The following is a 21,472-nucleotide window of genomic DNA, read 5'->3' as shown; positions in this document are numbered from 1 at the left end:
CTCCGTCGAATCTTCTTAGAACATTCGACGGACACCATAAGCCTTCAATGACAGATTCGACCTTAATTAATTCGGATTGTAGGACTAATGCATTTTTTAACTAAACAAAATAAATAAAAACTAATTTCGGGAGTAACTAAATAAATACATTTTTTGGACGAAACAAAATATTTCAGGGTGCACATGTCTACTTTTTTTCCGGTCTCTGTATTCTCGCACACAAAACTCTGCACCAGAAAATTCATGTCTGATCTCCTCCAGAGACTCCATAAATCTCATATTTTTGAGGTACTATGGCTGCCAAAACATTAAGGCATTACCTACAAATGGTTATTAAATTGGAACCAATATAAACAAAAATGAATAATATATATATATATATATATATATATATATATATATATATATATATATATATATATATATATATATATATATATATATATTAATAAATAAAATAAATAAATATATACATGTTAAAAAAATACAAAAAACAACTAAAGGGATATAGATTTTTTTTTCCCAATGGGAATAACAGAGATTTTCTTACTAAATTCATGAAGTGTTCCTCGGATGCTGTGGCCATCTGACCAGAATTTATACTCGCTAAGCTCACGCTTCACCTGGAACATTTCCTGTACAAATGATTCATTGTTGACGATGGTCTCATTGTACTTGTTGTGACTGCTCCCTGGAGGATAGACAGGAGTTGAGTCACGATCCAGAACAAGTAATGACCCAAGTATTGTTCCCTAGATGGAAAAATTAACAGTTTGATTTGGAAGCAAAATCAAGAGCTAATAGGAAGTAGATCAAGAATTGATAAATTAAATGGGTTACATTACAATGTGAAATCACTACTAATAAAAGTAAAAAATCTGTTTTAAATAAGACAATTAAGACTTAAGGACGGACTTTAAAGGTACCAGAAAAGCAATCAACATAAATAGAAAAATATATAATTTTAATATAAATAATTATAAACATTATAACATTAAAAACATGGATATTGGACGCTCCAAAATAAGAGCCATACAATATATACAAATCCCTATTATTGTTATGACAAAGAATATTCCAAGTTTTACATTTCGCTTATTTGCTTCTTCAGGACTTATTTGTCGAATATCAAAAATAAAGGGATTCTGTGTAAGAAAGCAAGATAGGGATTTGTATATATTGTATGGCTCTTATCTTGGAGAGTCCAATATCCATGTTTTAATGTTATATTGTTCACGTTTATAATTATGTACCTAATTAAAATTTATGTTGATTCCTTTTCTGGTACCTTTGAAGTCCGCCCTTAAGTCCTACTTTTCTTATATATAGTTTATTTTATTTTTTTATCAAATAGATTTTATTTATTTTTTACAGGTTTACAATAATCACAAGCATAGGAGTACATTTAAAAAGTCGGCAAAAGAAAAGAAAACAGACGGAGAACAAACAATGCGATTAACAATAAGATCGCTGGAAGTCGACATTTTATCAGTGCCCTGACCCCTGTAGTGGGTTAGACCTATTGTAGTCAGGGTTGTCTGCTTCTAAGAGTGGGTAGTATGGTCAAGAAGTATGAGGATAAGAGGTCTTCTGGTGTATCTCCATATGGACGGGTAGGGGTATACACATGTTGGGCTCTAAGCAGTGAAAAAGTGTACACCGATGCTATCTACCCTATCACCCAATCACCCCTGAAGGGATCTGACTGTGACCGGGGGGGGGGGGGGGTAGTTGGTATGTGCGTATGTAGGTTGAGTAATTTATAGTTTATATGGTTGTGGTACCCCTTTGGCTGTCTTTCTTTACATATAAAAAATAGGTTTACCAGTGTTTACACACTTTCTGTTCTAAGGTAATAATTTCCACTGACTGCACTGTAACTATGGAGAAGCAGTGTTGTCACCCTGAAGTTATAGAATACTGGATTTCTGGCGAATTTTCTGTACTTGCAGAAAATGTACTTAGTCTGAAAAAAAGAAAACAAATGCAGCCACCAAATCTAAGGACTGTACCCTGCTATATATCACATTATTGTTCTTAAAGCTGGAGTAAAGTTGTATTAATGAAAAGTGTTCACCAGTAGGCTATTTTTAAGGTATAAGAGACTGTGCCTACAGCTATTGAAGAGAATAAATAACTGTTCTACAACTAATGAATAGAGACCAGTCTATGGGGGAAGCACAGCTCTTGAAGGCATAAAATAAATCGCTATGGTGATGAGAGTGTCTTCCATTAAAGAGGCACAAACACCTTTCCCATGCAGGGTCCCCCACCCCAGTTATCGCCATCTTAGCAGTGGTTTGTAGCCACTATTGAAATATAAGGTGTTGGCTGGTGTAGGACTTGAATGAGAGAGTGAAATCGCCATTCTCCTTATGGCGATATTTCTTAGGCCCAGAGATTGTCTACTATACGTGAGCACTGCCATTTGGGAGGAGATCACATACTTTATTTCCCCAATACTCAAAAGTAGAGTATAACATGTGCGTGGGGCTTGAAGGGGCGTGGTGAAAGTGTCTTTTTAAGGAGTAGCCAATAATGCCACGTACACACGATCAGTCTTTTGCCCGGCCAAAGGCACATCAGAATTCCGACGAAATTCCATCGGAGTGAAATAGAACATGTTCTATATTTAAACTCGGATGGAATTCATCGGAATTCCGATGGAATTTTTTGATGGGGCATACACACGGTCGGAATTTCCGATAGAAAAAGTCCGTCTGACTTTTTCCATCGGAAATTCCGATCGTGTGTACGCGGCATTATTGTTTTGAATCGCAATTGCATCATAAAGGGTATCAGTCTGGTATCCCAACAAGATAACAGGCAGTACTTATTCACACTGGTAGACTTTTATTACCAACGGCACTTAGTCGATAAAGTTCATTGCAATGACAATTTGATACAATTTTCAGGTAATTTATAACTCAGTTTTGATGTAATACAACTAATGACAATTACCTTACTGTCTTGAAGAATTGATTAATGCATCAGTAATAGAATTTACAAGCATTGGATTTTCCATGGCCACTGTGGTCAAGCCTTGCGGTTAATTATTTCTTACAGAAAATCAAAAGGAAACCGAAATAAGGAACTTACAAACAATTACCTAACTAGACACATATTGAACTAGCTATCTCAGCAGAACATCATTTTCAGATATTAAATGGGTTCTTTCCATGAAGCCAAAGACCTAAAAACCCTTTCCATACCAAAAGACAGGGTGTAATGTACTGAAAATCTTGAAAATATTACACAATCCCAGCAGGCAGGCTCTAGGTCCAGCATGTCCAAAGTCTGGCCCGCGGGCCATCGCGGCCCGCGTTCCAGTTTTGAACGGCCCGTCTGGGTGTTTGGACATATATATCTTTTGTGGCCCTCGACAATCTCCCAGCGCCGGAGCCACAAAAGATGTATAAGCCTCGGAGGAGGCGGGCCGAGCTCCGTACACACACAGGAGAAATTCCTGTTTACGGGCTGCCTCTGTAATAGGAAGTCCTGTCTCCGGAGCTGCCATTGGACAACTGTTCTGTCCATTAAATGAGGTGGGACTTTCTATTAAAGAGGCCGCCGTGTAAACAGGAGATTCTCCTGTAGGTAATCTTTGGCGCTCGTGAGTGCATTCCTGGCAATGGTGCTCCATTCCTGGCAATGGTGAGTGCATTCCTGGCAATGGTGCTGCATTCCTGGCAATGGTGCTGCATTCCTGGCAATGGTGATCGCATTCCTGGCAATGGTGCTCCATTCCTGGCAATGGTGAGTGCATTCCTGACAATGGTGAGTGCATTCCTGGCAATGGTACTGCATTCCTGGCAATGATGAGTGCATTCCTGGCAATGGTGAGTACATTCCAGACAATGGTGGGTGCATTCCTGGCAATGGTTGGTGCTGCATTCCTAGCAATGTTGAGGCTACATTCATGGCAATGGTGGGTCTGCAGATGGGAACTTGTGAGGCTTTTGGGCACTGACCCTTATTTTGCTTCACAGTTCTTTATTTCAAATAAAAAAAAAATCCTGAAACTTCGCTCTTAAAGTGAAGGTGCGTGTTATACGCCAATAAATACGGTATATCCAAATAATATGCCCAAGCTCGTCTCTTTACTCACACTAAGCCACAAAGGCAAGAGAATTCCTGTTGGGCAGTGTATTAGTGCTCGAACGAACACACTTCTTGTCGAATTTTAATGGTTCAAAGAATATCAGGCAAAATGGTCGGCCCTCAGACATGTTCACTTCATTAAATCTGGCCTTCTATGAAAAAAGTTTGGACACCCCTGCTCTAGGTAAATGCACATTTCTCAGTAGAATATAGCAGATGCAATGAAATACTGTATACCCAATTCCCACATCACTTACCTCCTTTCTATCATATTCCACCACCATATTAACCGTATTAGTGTCATTGAACAATTGTGGAGGGTTGTCATCAATATCATCCACCCTGATCTGGAAAGACTGTTCAACATCCACTTCTCTGGTGCTATCTCTCACTGTACATTTTGCTACCAAATCATAGTTCTCCCTCATTTCTCGATCAAGGGAGCGTGACAGGAACACTTCTGATGAATTTGGGTTATAATAAAAGGGCGAGTCTTTGTCTGTATATGAAGAAACATAAGTATTTAGTACCAACGATCAAAGTAAAAGTAATGTTTGTCACTACTGTTCACAGTTAAATACACAGATCAGCTATAACTTTATGATCCACCTGAAGAATAATGAGACAAAAATAATTTGACGACATTTGGCTGCTTGGGGCCAATGTACGTCAGTATTTAGGTCGAGGGAAGGGGGAGGGATTTTGGAAGGGACTTTTCGCGGCACTGATAAAGACAATCTGATAAAAATATCAATATTTATTTAGCAAAAAAGAAAAGAAGTATAATACAAGGACAATTTAAGAACAAACCCCACATTTCACAACAGAAAGCAAAAAACAGACTGTGTCTTAATGTAAGGAATCGATGACCTCGACCGGTTTCGCGGTGATTTACCGCTTCTTCAGGAGGAGATTTTTTTCTAAAAAGTATGCATAGACATGTAAATAAACAAGCAGGATATACAATATGTGTATACATTGTGTACAATTCAATACAATGCGTTATATAATGGAGCAGAGCACTCACCCAGGTTGGTCATATGATCAGACGTGGAGCCTGGTATAGGCCTTCTGTGGCGCGTGGAGGGGGATATTTTATTTAGACGGGCTCTATTAAGGTGAGGAGTAGAATAAATCAAATATACAGGGAATGGTCAGTTAATTATTGAGGTGTGGGTCACCAGTGAGTGAAAGGAAGTATGTGTAGGTGACGGAAAAAAGGGAGGGTTTAAAGGAGGGAAGGAGGAGAGAGGAGGACAGGGGGTAAGAAAAATAGGGGAGGGAGAAGGGGGGTAAGGAAAGGGAGAGGTTGTTAGGGGGGGAGGAAGGAAAGGGGGGGAGGAAAGAGGGGGAGGGGGGTTTTGGATTAACCTTAAAAGGAATAAGGTTAGGATTGACGTAAAAAGGGGGGGAAGGGGAGGGAAGGGAAGAAAAGAGGAGAAAAGGGAGAAGGGATGGGGGGGAGGGGGAGAAGGGGAAGGGAAAGGGGGGGGGAGAGAGGAGGGGGGAGGGGGAAGGGTATTATTGAGGATAAGGGTAAACAAATTGGATAACAATACAATAAGAAGGGAAAGATAGGGAGGGGAAAAAAGAAGGAAAAGCGGGGGTAAGGGAGAAAAGAAAGGAAAAGGGGGAAGGAAAGAAGGATCAGTGAGGACTAGTGAAGTGGTGCACAAGGTGTCTAGACAAAGGGTAGAAAGGGAAGGAGGGGGGTGTAAGGAGGGGGGGGGAAAGGGTGTGTGTAAAGTGTGTGGGGTGGAGGAGGGACAGGGAGGGGAAAAAGAAGGGGAGGGGGAAGGGAGGGGGAAAGGGAGAGGAAGGGAAAAGTGGGGGAACAAGGGGGTGGGGGTTTGTTTGGGAGGGAAAAAGGGGTGTTGGAGAAGGGAGATGAAGGAGGGGGAGAAGGGACGGGGGAATGGGAGGGGGGGTGAGAGGGCCAGTGAGAAACGTAGAGTTGGTGACCTTAATAGGGAAACATCAGCATATACAGGAAGTGCATTAATATATAAAGGGATGCATGGAAATGGGGAGGTGGTGAATTGGAAAAGCCCATCAACAGACGCGTCGGTGAATTAAAAGAGCCCATCACCAGGGTGACCAACCAACAATACAAACTCCCCAAGGGGTCCTTACCAAGACTGCAGCAAGAGTACGCAGATTACTGGGGCACAGAGAAACGGACATTAACAGCCTTGTATGTACTATCTCACATTGCCAGGGTAAGGGCAATCGTTAAGCACTCGGTCCAACTGAGGAGTCCAAAGGAGGAAGTTTTTAGCCATAGATATGATTAAAGGGTCAGTAGGAGAGGAGCCTTTGTAATTAGGCATAAATCTTACTCACCTAGGCTCAAGAATGTCCACGTGTGTCCCCAGGGAGAGCATCCGTGCTAACTCACAGAAGCGGCTGTGTCAGCCGCTTTTGTAAGCATCCCTGGACGGCGCGTGACGTCATCGAATTGCGACGCCGCCGCCGTCCAACGTCCCACCAATCCCAGCACGTGAGTGCGTGGGTGTGCAGCTGCTGACCCAATGGCATGACGCCAGGTCATAGGCTGCAAGCAGAGAGCTCCAATTGGTGCTCTCTGCCGGGGACGACACTCCAAGCGCCAATCGAAGGGAAGGAACCAGGTCCAAGACCCGATCAATCAACCAGGGTGTCTGAGCTCCAAAGAACGCACCGTATTATAAACAAAAAGTACATAGACATTTACATTGCATGTACAGCGATAAACAAAATCAGTACTGAATACATATAAATGGCGGGGGGTTACCCCACCACAATGCTTGGCTATTGATTCAGAGTTCAAGGTTTATTATTGCCAAGACGGGGTGCTGGAATAACATCAGACAATTACCCTTTAATGTCCATATATGTGTATATATTGAGACAAAATGAAGCCTCCAAATTGATGCCACAACCTATTTAAAGATGAATGGCAATTAGGACATCAACAAGGGAAGGGAAAGAAAAGGGGGGGGGGGGGGGGGGGTTTGAGGGGGAAGGGAAGGAGCATGGGGGGATCAGGAGAAAAGGGGGGGAGGGGGGGGGGGAGAGGGCAGGGCTAGGAGACTGGAAGAGGATCTATTGTTGGATTATTAATGTTAACGTAAAAAGGATTTATAGGAATTCATTTCATTTAATCCTGGGAATGTCGTGGCATCGAGATGCTCGATCCACAGACATTCTTTTTGTAAAATGGTCCTATTCCAGTCTCCCCCCGTGGGTGTTGTGGAATTATTTCCAAAATGAAAAACCTTACGACAGAGAGATCGTATCTATGGTATAGTCCAATGTGACGCCCTACTGTTGTTAGTTTCCCTACATTTGAATCGTAAAGGTGATCACCCATACGTTGCCGAAATTCTCTAAAAGTCTTGCTATATAAAAGGCTCCACAGATACAAATCATAAGATAAACAATACCCTTTGTGCCACAATTGGCAAGGAAGGGGGGGTAAAAATCTTCACCATTGGGTAATAAAAAATGTTCACCTTCCATTACCCAAGGGCATCTTGGGCAATTGCCACATTTATAGGTGCCCCTGGGTGATGTGTGTGTTGTATGTTCTGTGGTGTAGTGACTCTTGGTCAATCGGTCACGTAGTGAGTGGGCCCGGCGGAACACCATTTCAGGTTGTTGTTTGACATATTTTTTCAGAATATTATTTTCAGCGAGAATGTGCCAATTAGCTTGCAATATGTTGCGCAATTCATTATGGTGTGCAGAGTACGTTGTAATGAATCGTACTGACTCATGTGTACGTTTTTTTTATATTTTTTGAGGGATCATACAGCAGGGAGTGCCTAGGTCGAAGGCACACCCTGTTGTAGGCACCTATTATTGAGTAGGTCTCTCTTTTACAGCCAACCTCTGAAGGTACGCTGTGGTATCTGGCACCAAGCTGTCCGTAGCAGGCCCTTTAAGTTCTGTAAGATGCAAGGTGGGGTCTACATGGATCGGACTTGTTTTTCCAGCACATCCCACAGAAGCTTGATGGATTGAGATCTGGAGAATTTGAAGGCCAAATCAACACCTCAAACTCGTGTTCCGAAAAAACAATTCTTGAGCCATTTTTGCAGTGTGGTAGGACATAGTGAAGCGACTGCCATCAGGGAATACTGTTTCCATAAAGCGGTGTACTTGGTCACCAACAATGTTTAGGTAGGTAGAATGTGTCAGAAGTACCATCCACATGAATAGACCCAAGGTTTCCCAGCAGAACATTGCCCAAAGCATCACAATCCATCTGCCGGCTTGCCTTCTTTCCCTACTGCATCCTGGTGCCATCTCTTCCCAACGTAAGCCACATATACCCCACCATCGACATGATCTAAAAGAAAGTGGGCAGATTCACAAACAATTGCATGGGCGCAGCGTATGTGAGATACGCTACGCCGCTGTAACTTACTGTTCCCAGCTTCAAATCCACGAAGAATTTGCGCCGTAAGTTACGGCGGCGTAGTGTATCTCTCACGGCGTAATGGCGCGCAATTCAAATGTGGCGAGTAGGGGCGTGTTTCATTTAAATGAAGCGCGTCCGAGCGCCAAACGAACTGCGCATGCGCCGTCCCTAAGTTTCCCGCCGTGCATTGCGCTAAATGACGTCGCAAGGACGTAATTGTTTTGACGTGGACGTAAATTACGTCCAGCCCGATTCACGGACGACTTACGCAAACAAAATTAAAATTTTAAAATTATACACGGGAACGACGGCCATACTTAACATTGAGTACGCCACCATATAGCAGCTTTAACTATACGCCGGAAAAAGCCGACTAGAGACGACGTAAAAGAATGCGACGGCCGCTCGTACGTTCGTGGATCGTCGGAAATAGCTAATTTGCATACTCAACGTGGATTAGGACGGGAACGCCACCCAGCGGACCCTGAAGAATTGCATCTAAGATCCGAAGGCGTACGAAGACGTACGCCTGTCGGATCTAACCCAGATGCCGTTTTGAGGATTCAAAACAAAGATAAGACGCGGGAAATTTGAAAGTACGCCGGCGTATCAGTAGATACGCCGGCGTACTCTCTTTGTGGATCTGCCCCAATGTGATTTATCAGACTAGACTACCTTCTTCCATTGCTCTGTGGTCCAATTCTGATGTTCAAACGCACATTGTAGGCACTTGTGGCTGTGGACACAGGTTAGCATTGGCACCATGACTGGCTCATGACTACACATCCCCACACACAACAAACTGCAATGCCTATTTTGTTTTTTTGCTTTCTATGCATCAACTTAAAGCGGAGGTTCACCCTAAAAAACATCTATGTACCATCCCATCCAGCATACTTGTGTCAGCTACAGTATGCTTTTTTTTTTTTTTTTTTTGCGCTGTATTTATCGTTTAATCCTTCAGTTTCGTTTCAGACTCCCGCGGGGAGTAGGTGTTCCTATGAAGAGGGGAACATGATTGACGTCCGGCTATGGCGCTTTACGCGTTCCGAAAGTAGCCGGGCTAGGTCTCGGCTCTTCACGGCGCTATATGGCGCCTGCGTACAGACTAGGAGCTGACTGCGCAGGCGCCGTATATAGCCGAGTCCTATTTCGGCTATTTTCAGAACGCGTGACGCGCCATAGCCGAACGTCAATCATGTCCCCCTCTTCATAGGAACGCCTACTTCCCGCGGGAGTCTGAAAAGAAACTGAGGGATTAAACGGTAAATACAGCGCAAAAAAAAAAGCATACTGTAGCTGACGCAAGTATGCTGGACGGGATGGTATATAATTCTTTTAGGGTGAACCTCCGCTTTAAGGGACAATATGTTTGCTTGCTGCCTAATATACTCCACCAACTTTCAGTTGCCATTGTAACAAAATAATAAACGTTATTCACTTTACCTGTCAAGTATCTTAACCAGTGGCAGCTGGTGCTCCATTTTTTTGAAAGGGCGACAAAACTGCCAAAGTCCCCCAATCTAGGTCCTAGAGCTTGTAACTTGTTACTGAAGCTAGCGCAGGGATCTTATGGGGATTCATTAAGGAGGCGGATCAGCACTTACCTAGTATTAATGCATAGGAGACACTAACATTACGACATTTCTGTAGGGTAAAGCGTGGATGGAACTGGTAAAATCTGCCAGGAGGTCTTTCCTCTTTTATGTGGAATAAGAGATCCGAGTTACCAAAGCAAAAGTCTTTTAACTGCAGAGAGGAACAGTTGGTGATCATAATGTTCTTAAATGACAGGTATATATTAGAAAAGGCCGCTTTGTCACAGTCCTCCTTTAAACTGGCGGTGGAAACCTTCAGTTTGAACCAGGGCGATTTTGAACCTGTTGAAATTAAGAAAGGAAATTAAGTTAAATACCTTTAATTATACACATTGTCCACCAAATCTTATAATAGACATGCTTCAAAACCCTAAAAAATCTAATAGATTAAAATATCAAACTGGTTGGTTATATCCAACATACAATATATTGTCAAAAGTATTGGGACACCTGCCTTTACACGCACATGAACTTTAATGGCATTCCAGTCTTAGTCTGTAGGGTTCAATATTGGATTGGCCCATCCTTTGCAGCTATAACAGCTTCAACTCTTCTGATGTTGGAGTAGAAGGCCTGGCTCGCAGTCTCTGCGCTACTTCATCCCAAAGGTGTTCTATCGAGTTTAGGTCAGGACTTTGTGCAGGCTGAAATGACAACCCAGCATCCTCCCTCCCTCCCTGTCCAGCTGACCTTCATTATCCAATAAGGTAAGAACTACGCCCCTTTGTAACGGAATGACCCATGACACCCAGAGACTTTTGAAGGATGAGGGGTACTCTTGTGCCAGCGTCACTAATAACTCTTAGGTCTAGGTTCACCCTGTGCCCCTTTTGGGCATAGGGTGACTGAGAAATATTAATTATAAATTACATGAGATGTGACTGATAACTGATAATTCATATTGCAGGAATATTACAGTTTGGTTCATGCTGGCCCACACCCGGTCAATAAGAGTGTCTCCTTCAATGTGAGGACACATGCTTTTGAGGTGTTAATTGAGTCTGCTCCAAGACCTTTCATTATGTATGCTAATAACACTGTTTGTGTGAAGATGCTATTGATGATAGATATGTGTTGTGAGTTAGCAGTCTAAGGGTCAGATGTCTCCTTTCAGGGATAGGGAATTAGAATGTCAATTGTGTTTAGTAAAGGAATGTGACTTCTCAGCTGTAGTAATTAGGTCATGTTAAATCGGTGCCAAAACGTCTGACATAGAAATGTGTATTATGCAGGTGAATCACTTAGTATCAGAGTCCGGACGTCTGGGGAATAATTAGCTCAACTGAATGTCATTGTCTAAAAGAATGTGATTGAAGCCCCATTGTGTGATGTGTGGGTGGAGAGTTCCTTTGTCCCTGTGATTAACTGAAACATGCTGTACTGTATACAAGAGAGCTAAGATACCATTAAAGTTCGTTCATACATTTTGAAACCAGTACCAGAGCTGTGTGAGTCTCTGTTATTCTGGGGAAATGGAATGGATCGTGTCTGATGTCTGCTAGATTGTGGAGTGTCAGATAAGCTGTCGTGGATGATGGAATGGGAATATCGTAAAAGGTGGTGACCGTTACACCCTTCAACACTAAAAGACCAAGGTTTTAACCCTTCCCAGACCAGATCCTCACTTTAGTCATGTCGACCCTCCGTCCAGTCTCTTCTCTTCTCTGACTAAGTTGCTCCACCCCAAACTCGCTCAGAGAAGAGAAGAGAATGGACGGAGGGTCCGCATGACTAAAGTGAGGATCAGGTCTGGGAAGGGTTAAACCTTGGTCATTTAGTGTTGAAGGGGCGTAGTTCTTATTTTAATGGCTGATGAAGGTCAGATGGACAGGGAGGAAGGAAGGATGCTGGGTTGTCATTCCAGGAAAGTTCAGGCGAAAAAGAAAATTCCCTCCCTCCCGCCCTGTATTCTGGGTTATTGAGGTATTAGGGGTCTGGGTTACTATTTTGGGTTACGAATTTATAGGCAAGTACTTATCACAATTTTTTTTTTTTTTTTTTACAAAATCTAGAGTATGGCGCTCCCACCTGGTTGGTTATTGGTGGTTCTCCCATGAGCTAGGTCCCCTGGGGGAAATGTAAGAAGGTGTGAGGTCGTAACGTCTTCAAGCTGGTCGGGATGCGGTTGAGACGATTACAGTTATAAAGTGTGCCTTAAAGTGTAAGTTCATCTTTACAGAAAATCTGTAAGGTGAACTTACACTGGACCCCCTTCCCATTGCACTTGGTCCTGCTGACCTGGAGTCCCGCAATCACCTTTTTTTTTAACTGGACATTTGTCATTTGTATCACGTTCACTGTTTAATATATAATTCCTAGATACTGGATTTGTATCACATAGAAGTAATACTAGTTAATGGTTGCCAGGGTTTGCCAGTGGTAGATTTCATAGGTGTGCACAGCCTATTGCATTAGGGTGTGCACCCCAAAGCTCCAACACATATGCGTTTGACATATTTACCTGCCTCTTCCCCGCTCTCCATCCTGAAACAATGGGAGAACGAGGAACAGGGAAAAGAGGGGTGGTGGAGGTGGCATATATTGGTACCGATCAACCTATATTTTCCTTCTGTGGCAGCTGAATGTTGACAAAAGGGAGAGGAGGAGAAGCCTACTTTCAGCTGCTGCATGAGAAAAATACCGATTGGTTCCACTAAATTCCACCCCCACCACCCCTCCTGTCCAGGTTCTGAGGGTCAGCAAGGAAGGATTGTGGTTTACCTGCCCACCATTGACAGGTTGCTAACCCCAAGATTAGGGTGTGCCCAGGCACACCTGGCACACCCCTTGCGCACGCCTATGGTAGATTTCCAATTTCAATTGGGAGGCACATGCAGACTTTGCACATACACTTGCACTTTTAGTATAAAATAACCATAGGACCATTAAATAACACACATTACTTGTTGGCAAAGAAAATATAGATTTTAATATTTACCCCACGGCTCATTCTGGGATAAGCGATCCAAATAGGGGGTTGACTTGTTAGGTGACGGATGTGAAAATATACCCTTCCTGCTTGCACACTCACCTGATTAGAGAGACCCATTGTGAAGGATCACTCTTTGGGTGAAGGGCAGCGCCACTGACCCTACATTTTTATAAAAAAACTTCTTAAAGGGGTCCCAGCGGGACTACCCCAAGGGAGGCGGCAGCCCAGCCCACAACTAAGCATGGAGAACAACCAAATATATCATTTGTATGTTTGTGCCTCCTGCATACTTCTCTAAATCCCACTCAATATTTTGGCCTTGGCCAATCACCCTAGTTTTAATCCCTTCATCCGCTGTCATACCTCCCAACATTTTGAGACGGGAATGAGGGACACCTACTAGCAAACGTATGTAGGCAGACCAAAATGAGGAAAGAGAGACAGAGGGAACATTGCTTCAAATCAGGCACAGTCCCTCAAAATCAGGGACAGTTGGGAGCTATGCCCTGTAGCTATGTTAGAACTCCATATCTTTAGCTGACCTGGTTGGTGTACAGTAGTCTGCATAGAGGAGACAAGATACTATAACTGAACCCGCTTTGTTTGCCTTTATCAGCTCACGGGCCAGTATGGCAGACTTACTGATTTCAGCGAAGTCTTTCTTTGTCATGGTCTGGTTCAGATAGAGAATTCCCGTATTCCGATCCATGTGGAAGAAGCGCTTATATTTCTCATACATATAGGTATGACATAGTGTGTAGTGCCGTTCCTCTCCCGGAACATCACTCATTGCATGGACTTGTAAGATGATTGATCCAGCCGGCTGGTTTCGGTATACATCTTCAAGGTAGTCTTTTCTTGTAAAATACAGTCCAGCAGCAACTGCCAAAAACAGAACAAAACAAACATTGTGATAAAAGCTTCTATAATTTCATTATCATGGTTTCAACTAGTAAAAGGCGGAAGAGTGAAAACTCTAACATTTCTCTGATTTGCTCCCTTTTGGTCTGGTAAATATACCATTGGAAGTGTTTTATTATAACTTTACGATGTGTTCATCCAGCCAGAAAACCTATGAGCTGGCATAGTACACAGGAAGGTATCAATTACCATTGTTTCTTGATATCCTATGGACTACAAAACACCTCCCCCTGCTATGGAGGAGAGAGGGAGGTGCTATGTAGTCCTAACACACTCCCTGTCCTAGGGTGATAACACTGCTCAGTAAAGTGAGTTAAGGGTAGGATTACTAGGTTAAAAAAAAACAACAGAGGACAACGGTCTGATGGACCGTTTTCATCGGTAAAAAACGATCGTGTGTGGACCCCATAGGTTATTTAACCATCGGTAAAAAAAAAAGCAAACTTGCTTTAAATTTAACCGACGGACCATCAGTCAGCTTCATCGGTTAACCTAGGACACCGGTCCATCGGCCCGTTCTCATCGGATGGACTGACCGTGTGTACACGGCATAAGGGCTGGTAAGTTGTAATACTACATTTTTGTTCTTTTGTATTACCATAATTAAACGCTTGAAGCTTTGAAGAAGTTATTTTTTAATATAGAATTATATAAGTAAGTGTAGTACAAGTAAATATGTAAATCAATAAAAAAACAAACAAAAAGCATACATAAGTGCAAAATTACATAGAGCATATCAAGTGTATCAAGAGTTGAGCAAATAGTCCATATTTAAGGTAATATAAATAAACGAAGTCCAGATGCATATACTGTACATATGGAGAATGTAAGTGAAAAGCCACCAATCCAGTGTAATTGGAAGAGTGGCTCAACTATCGTCCTTGTGATTGAACCACTACCAATGAGTGGCCGGCAAAAACGACTGCAAGTAATCTCAAAAGTCCTACATGTTTCGTCTACTGCTTGCCCCCTATGGGGAAGCTCTCAGAGATAGAGTCTTACAGACTAGACCTTCGTAGTAGCTCAGTCATCCAGGCTTTTAGATTTTAACCATTAAGACAAAACAATGCAAAAATCAGGTTGCCAACAACATAGTTCAGTTATTTACTTAGTCCCCGATCACAGTGCTTTGAAATCGTATGACTTCACATGAAATCGCACAATTTCAAATGTCAATGTGACTTCTGGTGCGACTTGGAAGACATCAGTGCGGCACCTTAAAGTTGGCTTTGCACCAATTTGACCTCTCAAATCGCATGACAAGTTGCTCCAATGTGAACGGGGGCTTAAAGCGGAGTTCCGGACACAATTTCACTTTTTAAATATAAATACCCCTGTAATACACAAACTTAATGTATTCTAGTAAAGTTAGTCTGTAAACTAAGGTCCGTTTTGTTAGGTTGTTACAGCATTTAGACACTTTATAAAATAGAAATTGACTGGGGCCATCTTAAGTGTGGGCATCATGAAGCCAGACTGTATGACTTCCTGGATTTCAGCCTTGCAGATCTAGCACATGCTCAGTGCTGCACAAGCAGTGTCAGATCAGGTTTCAGCACCTGTGCTGTCCAAGTCACATGATTCTTTGAGACTGGGGAGTGCACAGACTCCTGGAAAGTTATACCCACTACATTCCCAGGAGTCTGTGCGGTGTAGGTTAGGAAGCATTAAGCACCTAGGTGCAGGAAGTGGGAAGATTAACTATTCTGTCTAGCAACAACACTTTGAAGGCATCTAAAAAAAAAAAACATTAAGTAAAGGACTAATGACATTTTTTTAAAACTACTGATGTAATGTTATATTTATGGGTGTAACTCCACTTCAAGGAGTAGAGCATGTTTATTTTCAAAGTAAATTTTCACTTTGCACGGGAAGTTGCACTTAGCTTAGTAAATGTGGTAAAAAAAAACACTTACTGAAGTATATCATCAAAGTATATCATGTGCAAACAAATATAAGAAACTAGATTTTCGCAAAATTCCCTTGTGAAGTGAACATGCTTTGTACTTTTAGAAGATGAGCCATATTATATATTGCTATCCCTCAATATATCATATTATTGGAAATGTATTTCGATTACCCCATACAAGTACCTCTCCCTAAAAATCTTACTTCAATATATTCTACAATCTACATTTTACTTGGATGACCTTATTGAAGCAACTTCAAATATTTTTTTTTTTTCTGTGAAAAACGTGTCAATTGAAGTATTTTATTTATAGGTGTATATACAGTATAAAGTGTAAGTGCTATAAGTAATTATATAGATATAAGGTTGTACCTGTATTTAGCCACTAGAGGTCCCCATAGACCACGTCTTTAATTTGGTTCCTTCCAGTGGTTAAACAGTACTTAGCACTACACTATGAAAATCAAAATGATGGTCGGCATCCCCGTAAGTTTAGATAAATACTGTTACAATATAAATTTCAGTTTTTGTATGAACACCACTATTTTATTATGACATTTATTTAAAGTATATGTAAATCCAATTTCTAAAATGATGTGTTATTTCAAAAGTTATGTTCAATATTTTCAAATCTTTCATCAACTTTTATTAAACTATAATTTGGTGATCGTACTAGGTTATACTGTGAAAAAAGCTCTGTACCCACCCCTAATGGTTTTTCCATGTTGTCACCCTGTCTCCACTGGTAGAGAGTGTGACAGGGTGACAACAACATGGAAAAGCCACGGCGGGTGAGCAGTAGAGAGTAAAGCCTCGTACACACGCTCAGTTTTCTCGGCAAGAAACAGCAAGAAAACTGATGGTGTGTACGAGGCTTTGAGGTTTCTCGTCAAGAAAACTGCCCAGAATCTAGATGAGAAAAATAGAGAACCTGCTCTCTATTTTCTCGTTGCGATTCTCTGCATTGTTTTCCTGCGAGAAACCCGAGCGTGTGTATACTTGCCTGTCTCCATGGAAACCCGCGCATGCTCGAAATGACTTTGACGCATGTGCGGGAGCTTCCAAGGCATAGGTAGGGTGAAGCAAGATGGCAGCGATGGCATCGAATGTGACGAGCGCATGCTCGTCATAGTCGATGATCAGAGGCGGCTTTCTAATTAGGCAAATTAGGCCGTCGCCTTAGGCCTCGCCCCCACAGGGGCCTCGCGGCCTCCTAATTTGCCTAAAGAATTGGTTAGAGAAAATTCTATAAACAGTGAATTCATAGTTTATAGAATTTAAAACTCTTAATATATGCAATTTATACAGTTAATTTTTATCGCTTGAACTATTTTTCCCTTTATGGATGTCAATGGGGCCTCATGTCCCAGATTTGCCTAAGGCCTCACAAAGCCTAGAGCCGCCTCTGTCGATGAAGCCGCCGCATTTGTGCTATTCAAAAGAATGGCGGTTCTTTTGAATCGTACGTCTGTACACTCGGCCGGCAAGAGATTCTTGCCAGGAATCTCGTCAGGAAAAACAAAGTTTTGGGCCATGTGTACAGGGCTTAATGGCTTCTTGGAAGCTTCTGGGCAACGCTTCTGGAATCCAGGAGACAGTAGTTCCCAGCCTGAACAAGTAAGTCTTTCCTACTGATCTATCACATACAGTATCTCAAAAGAAATACTCATGTGACAACACTTTCTCTTGTTAGCACGTGAACCGATTGGCTCCTTGCGGTGCTTCTTGTGCTGCACAATCCAGCTCCACTGTACAGGGATTGCAAGAGGCTGATAACAGGTTACATTTAGGTAGCTATACTGTTTGTTTAAAAAAAGTCCTGCTAGCCACTTCTTTGGAACGGTGAAGGAGTGGTGTGTTTACTGCTCCTCCACCGCTCCCTCCCATTGAAAGAAATGGCAAACCGCAGCTATACCACCGACAATGCGCCTCTGCAGAGGCGCATTGTTGGCGGTATTAACCCTTTTTTGGCCACTAGCGAGGGGTAAAACCGCACCGCTAGCGGCCAAATACGCCGCAATTCCAACAGTAAAGCGCCGCTACAAAATAGCAGCGATTTACCTCCACCGCACCTCCTGCCCCAGTGTGAAAGGAGCCTTAATGTGTGTCTTTGATATCTATCTAGAGTTTAGGTAACAATTGGATGGATAATAGAAACTTTTACAGCTTCATTGTTTGCAGACTTTTGCATGTTTCAGTATCATGAAACATTTTACAAAAGTATTGACCTTAAAGCCCTGAGTCACTACCAGCTTTGATTGGAATCTCTGCAATGACATTCAAAAATTATTATAGAGTAGGGTGTCCATAATGAGTGTAGCTAGATCCACAGGGTTGGTTGCTGTGGGATACCACAATACAAAATATTCCCTTCAATCGGCTTAAAAATGGCTAAAGGGATCCTGGATGATGCCCCACGTGTGGCCAAACCCTAATGGAGTCACCATGAGATGACTAGAGATAACAGTTCCCCACTTGTCCCAAGCACCCTCTGATCAATCAGCAGCAACCGATAAATAAACCTCAACTCTATCTCCAAATTTAATTTGGTTAAAGGGATTGTAAAGGTTTGTTTTTTATTTTCTAAATAGGTTCCTTTAAGCTAGTGCATTGTTGGTTCACTTACCTTTTTCTTCGATTTCTCTTCTAAATGTTTTTTTTCTTTGTCTGAATTTCTCACTTCCTGTTCCTCCTTAGTAAGCTGTTCTGGCTGACTAACCCCCAGCCAGAATGGCTCGGATGATGGGGGCAAGCTTACTGAGGAGAAACAGGAAGTGAGAAATTCAAAGAAATAAAACATTCAGAAGGGAAATCGAAGGAAAAGGTAAGTGCACTAGCTCAGGGGTCTCAAAACTGCGGCCCGAGGGCCAAAAGTGGCCCTTTGCTAGCCTTTATCCGGCCCTTAGGGCACTATTTGTCCCAATGATACCAACAACAGAGCACTTTTTCTACTACTAATACCAATGATAGGATACTATTCCTACTACTAATTAGGGGCAATCCGGCCCTCCAAAAGTCTGAAGGACAATAAACTGGCCCTTTGTTTGAAAAGTTTGGCAACCCCTGCACTAGCTTAAAGGTACCTATTTAGAAAATAAAAAACGAACCTTTACAACCCCTTTAACTCTCTGGAAGCGATGTTTAGGGTGTAGGTAGGGCATACTAGGTAGATTCAAAAAAGTTCCTTCAAACAAGCATTAATGGAAGGAATACAACTTCTCCCCCTTTCATAGACTGGTAAAATGTACAGTAGTTGAAGATGGTAAGTCAAGCCTTTAAGCTTTAAGCCTTTAAGTCAAGACCGGCAATATTTGATTATGAGCGTTTAAGCCACGACTGGCAATATTTGTTTGCAAAGCGATTAGTTCAGGCTTCCTGCATAGTCTACTGTGCCCAGCCCTCCGGGACTCTCACCTCAGCATAGCTCCCTCTACAGGATGCTCCTAACTGGCAGGGATTTTTCTGCTCCCCTTTCTGGAGTCACCTTTTGGAGCAGCAGCCTCAAAAAGGTCAGGCCTATGGACCCAGGCATTTCTCTTAGTTACATACATTAGTTACATAGTTACATAACTGCAACGATGACCACACTTGATCTAGAGGAGGCCTAAAAAACCCAACAAAGTATGATTCAATTCACTCAGTTGGGGAAAACCTTCTTGATCTCCCAGGGGGCAAACAGATATTACCTGGATCAGCAATCCCTTGTATCATTACCTATACATGTTAGTATCCAGTTATATTTTGCGCATTTAGGAATGCATCAAGTTTTTTTTATTTATTTTTTATCTTTTTTAAAACAATTTACTGAGCTGGCAAAAACTATTCATGAGAAGAAGCCTAGCAGAAGTCCTCTTCAAGCAACAGACCTAGAAGGTCCAGGTAAATATCACATGTCCTCTCCAGGGCAAATCCCAGGAGGCAAGAGAACTTCCTCCACCTAGTATGCACCAATGGCCATACACCTTGTAGTGGTTTGCCGGGGAATATTAAATATTTGTAACTCAGGCTATCGTTGCCTCTCACACTATTGCCAAGGACACTAAGGCCTCGTACACACGACCGAGGAACTTGACAGGCGAAACACATCGTTTTGCTCGTCGAGTTCCTTGTTAGGCTATCGAGGAACTCGACAAGCCAATTTTCTCCATTCCCGTCAAGGAAATAGAGAACATGCTCTCTTTTTGGCTCGTCGAGTTTCTCGACAGTTTCCTCGACGAAAATGTACACACGACCGGTTTCCTCGGCAAAAAAATATCTCCCAGCAAGTTTCTTGATGGATTCTGCCGAGGAAACCGGTCGTGTGTACGAGGCCTGTCAAACCTAAACGTACAGAAAACTGATTATATAAATCAGTCCAAGCTGTATACAATCTGACAATATCCAATTTAAAGTAGAGGCTCTCCTGTACTGTATATGGCAGGGCTGCTACATAAGAATGACCATATCTGATTTTTCCTATACACCTTGCACAACAAAATATGTTTGCTATAGTTAAATACAATGCGATCACAAAGAAAATGTTACTTTTAATCATTTTATTTGTTTCCAGACTATAGAGCACTTTGTTTTTTCTGCATCTCAGAAAAAAAGATTGTGACCACAATGAAATAACGCATGGAACCGGAGACCCCTGTCCATCACATATTAAGTATCAATCAATACATACACTTCCCCTTATTAATTGTCAGCTGCTAGGTTTGTATTTATGACAGCCCCTCCTATTAGTATGAGAAGCTAGAGAGGAGTGGTAAAAACCGCCGCAGGGTCATGGCCAGCTTGAACTTCTCTGCAATTGTATCTCGTCAGCATATATGTATGAGATCTGGCATAATATCAATAAGCAACATCCCCCGTGGGAAGAGATCAATGGAGAATAGGAATGTTCAGCTAGGGATACTGTGACATAGGAGAGGCCAGGGTATTAATGATGCCACAGTTTACATCAATGGTTTACGCATGTCACTTCTACCAATGTCACTTGTACCAATAAAGAAAGTTTCATGGGGAAAAGCTACATAAATATGTAAATGGTTATCCATTCTTAAGTATACTTAAGGCCAGCGGTCTCCAAACTGTGGTCCTTTGCTTTCCTTTATCCGGCCCTTGGGGCACTATTCCACCCACTGACTCCAACAATGGGGCACAATTCCTTCCGTTGACACCAATGATGGGGCACCATAACTCCCACTGACACCTTCAAAAGGGCAACATTTCTCCCACTGATAATAACAATAGAGCAAATTTCTTCCATTGACGCCAACGATGGGGCAAAATTCCTTCCACTTACACCAACAATGGGACACAATTCCTTCTATGGATAATAACAAAGGAGCACTATTCCTCTAATGACACCAAACATAGGGCATTGTTTACTAGTGGATGCCAGGACATCTTCTAATCCCACTGGCCCTAGTCCAGCCACCCTGAAGTCTGAAGGACAGTAAACTGGCCCTTTGTTTAGAAAGTTTGGAGACCCCTGATTAGAACCAAAACATATTTTTAATTTTTACTTTTGGATAAAGTAGGGAAGGGTTAAAAGCCCTGCTAGTTTTTTTTTTTTGTCTGGGTCTCATTTAGGAGATCCCATAGACACAAAAGAAAGTAAG

General features: G+C 42.2%; 1 protein-coding gene across 1 annotated transcript in view; it reads right to left on the bottom strand.

The window, feature by feature from the left end:
- The window catches only part of RET (ret proto-oncogene), a 120,754-nt gene that overhangs the window by 48,664 nt on the left and 50,618 nt on the right, over nucleotides 1-21,472 (bottom strand). Inside the window, exons 2-5 of the mRNA XM_040320675.1 lie at nucleotides 13,679-13,918; nucleotides 10,114-10,386; nucleotides 4,359-4,600; nucleotides 551-752 (exon numbers count right to left, since the gene is read on the bottom strand). Coding sequence (XP_040176609.1) covers nucleotides 551-752; nucleotides 4,359-4,600; nucleotides 10,114-10,386; nucleotides 13,679-13,918 — 957 coding nt within the window. The remainder of the gene's footprint in view (nucleotides 1-550; nucleotides 753-4,358; nucleotides 4,601-10,113; nucleotides 10,387-13,678; nucleotides 13,919-21,472) is intronic.

The sequence above is a fragment of the Rana temporaria genome, chromosome 8, assembly GCF_905171775.1.
Source record: "Rana temporaria chromosome 8, aRanTem1.1, whole genome shotgun sequence".
In the NCBI taxonomy this organism is placed as follows: Eukaryota; Metazoa; Chordata; class Amphibia; order Anura; family Ranidae; genus Rana; species Rana temporaria.
This window is presented reverse-complemented; position numbering and strand designations above follow the sequence as displayed.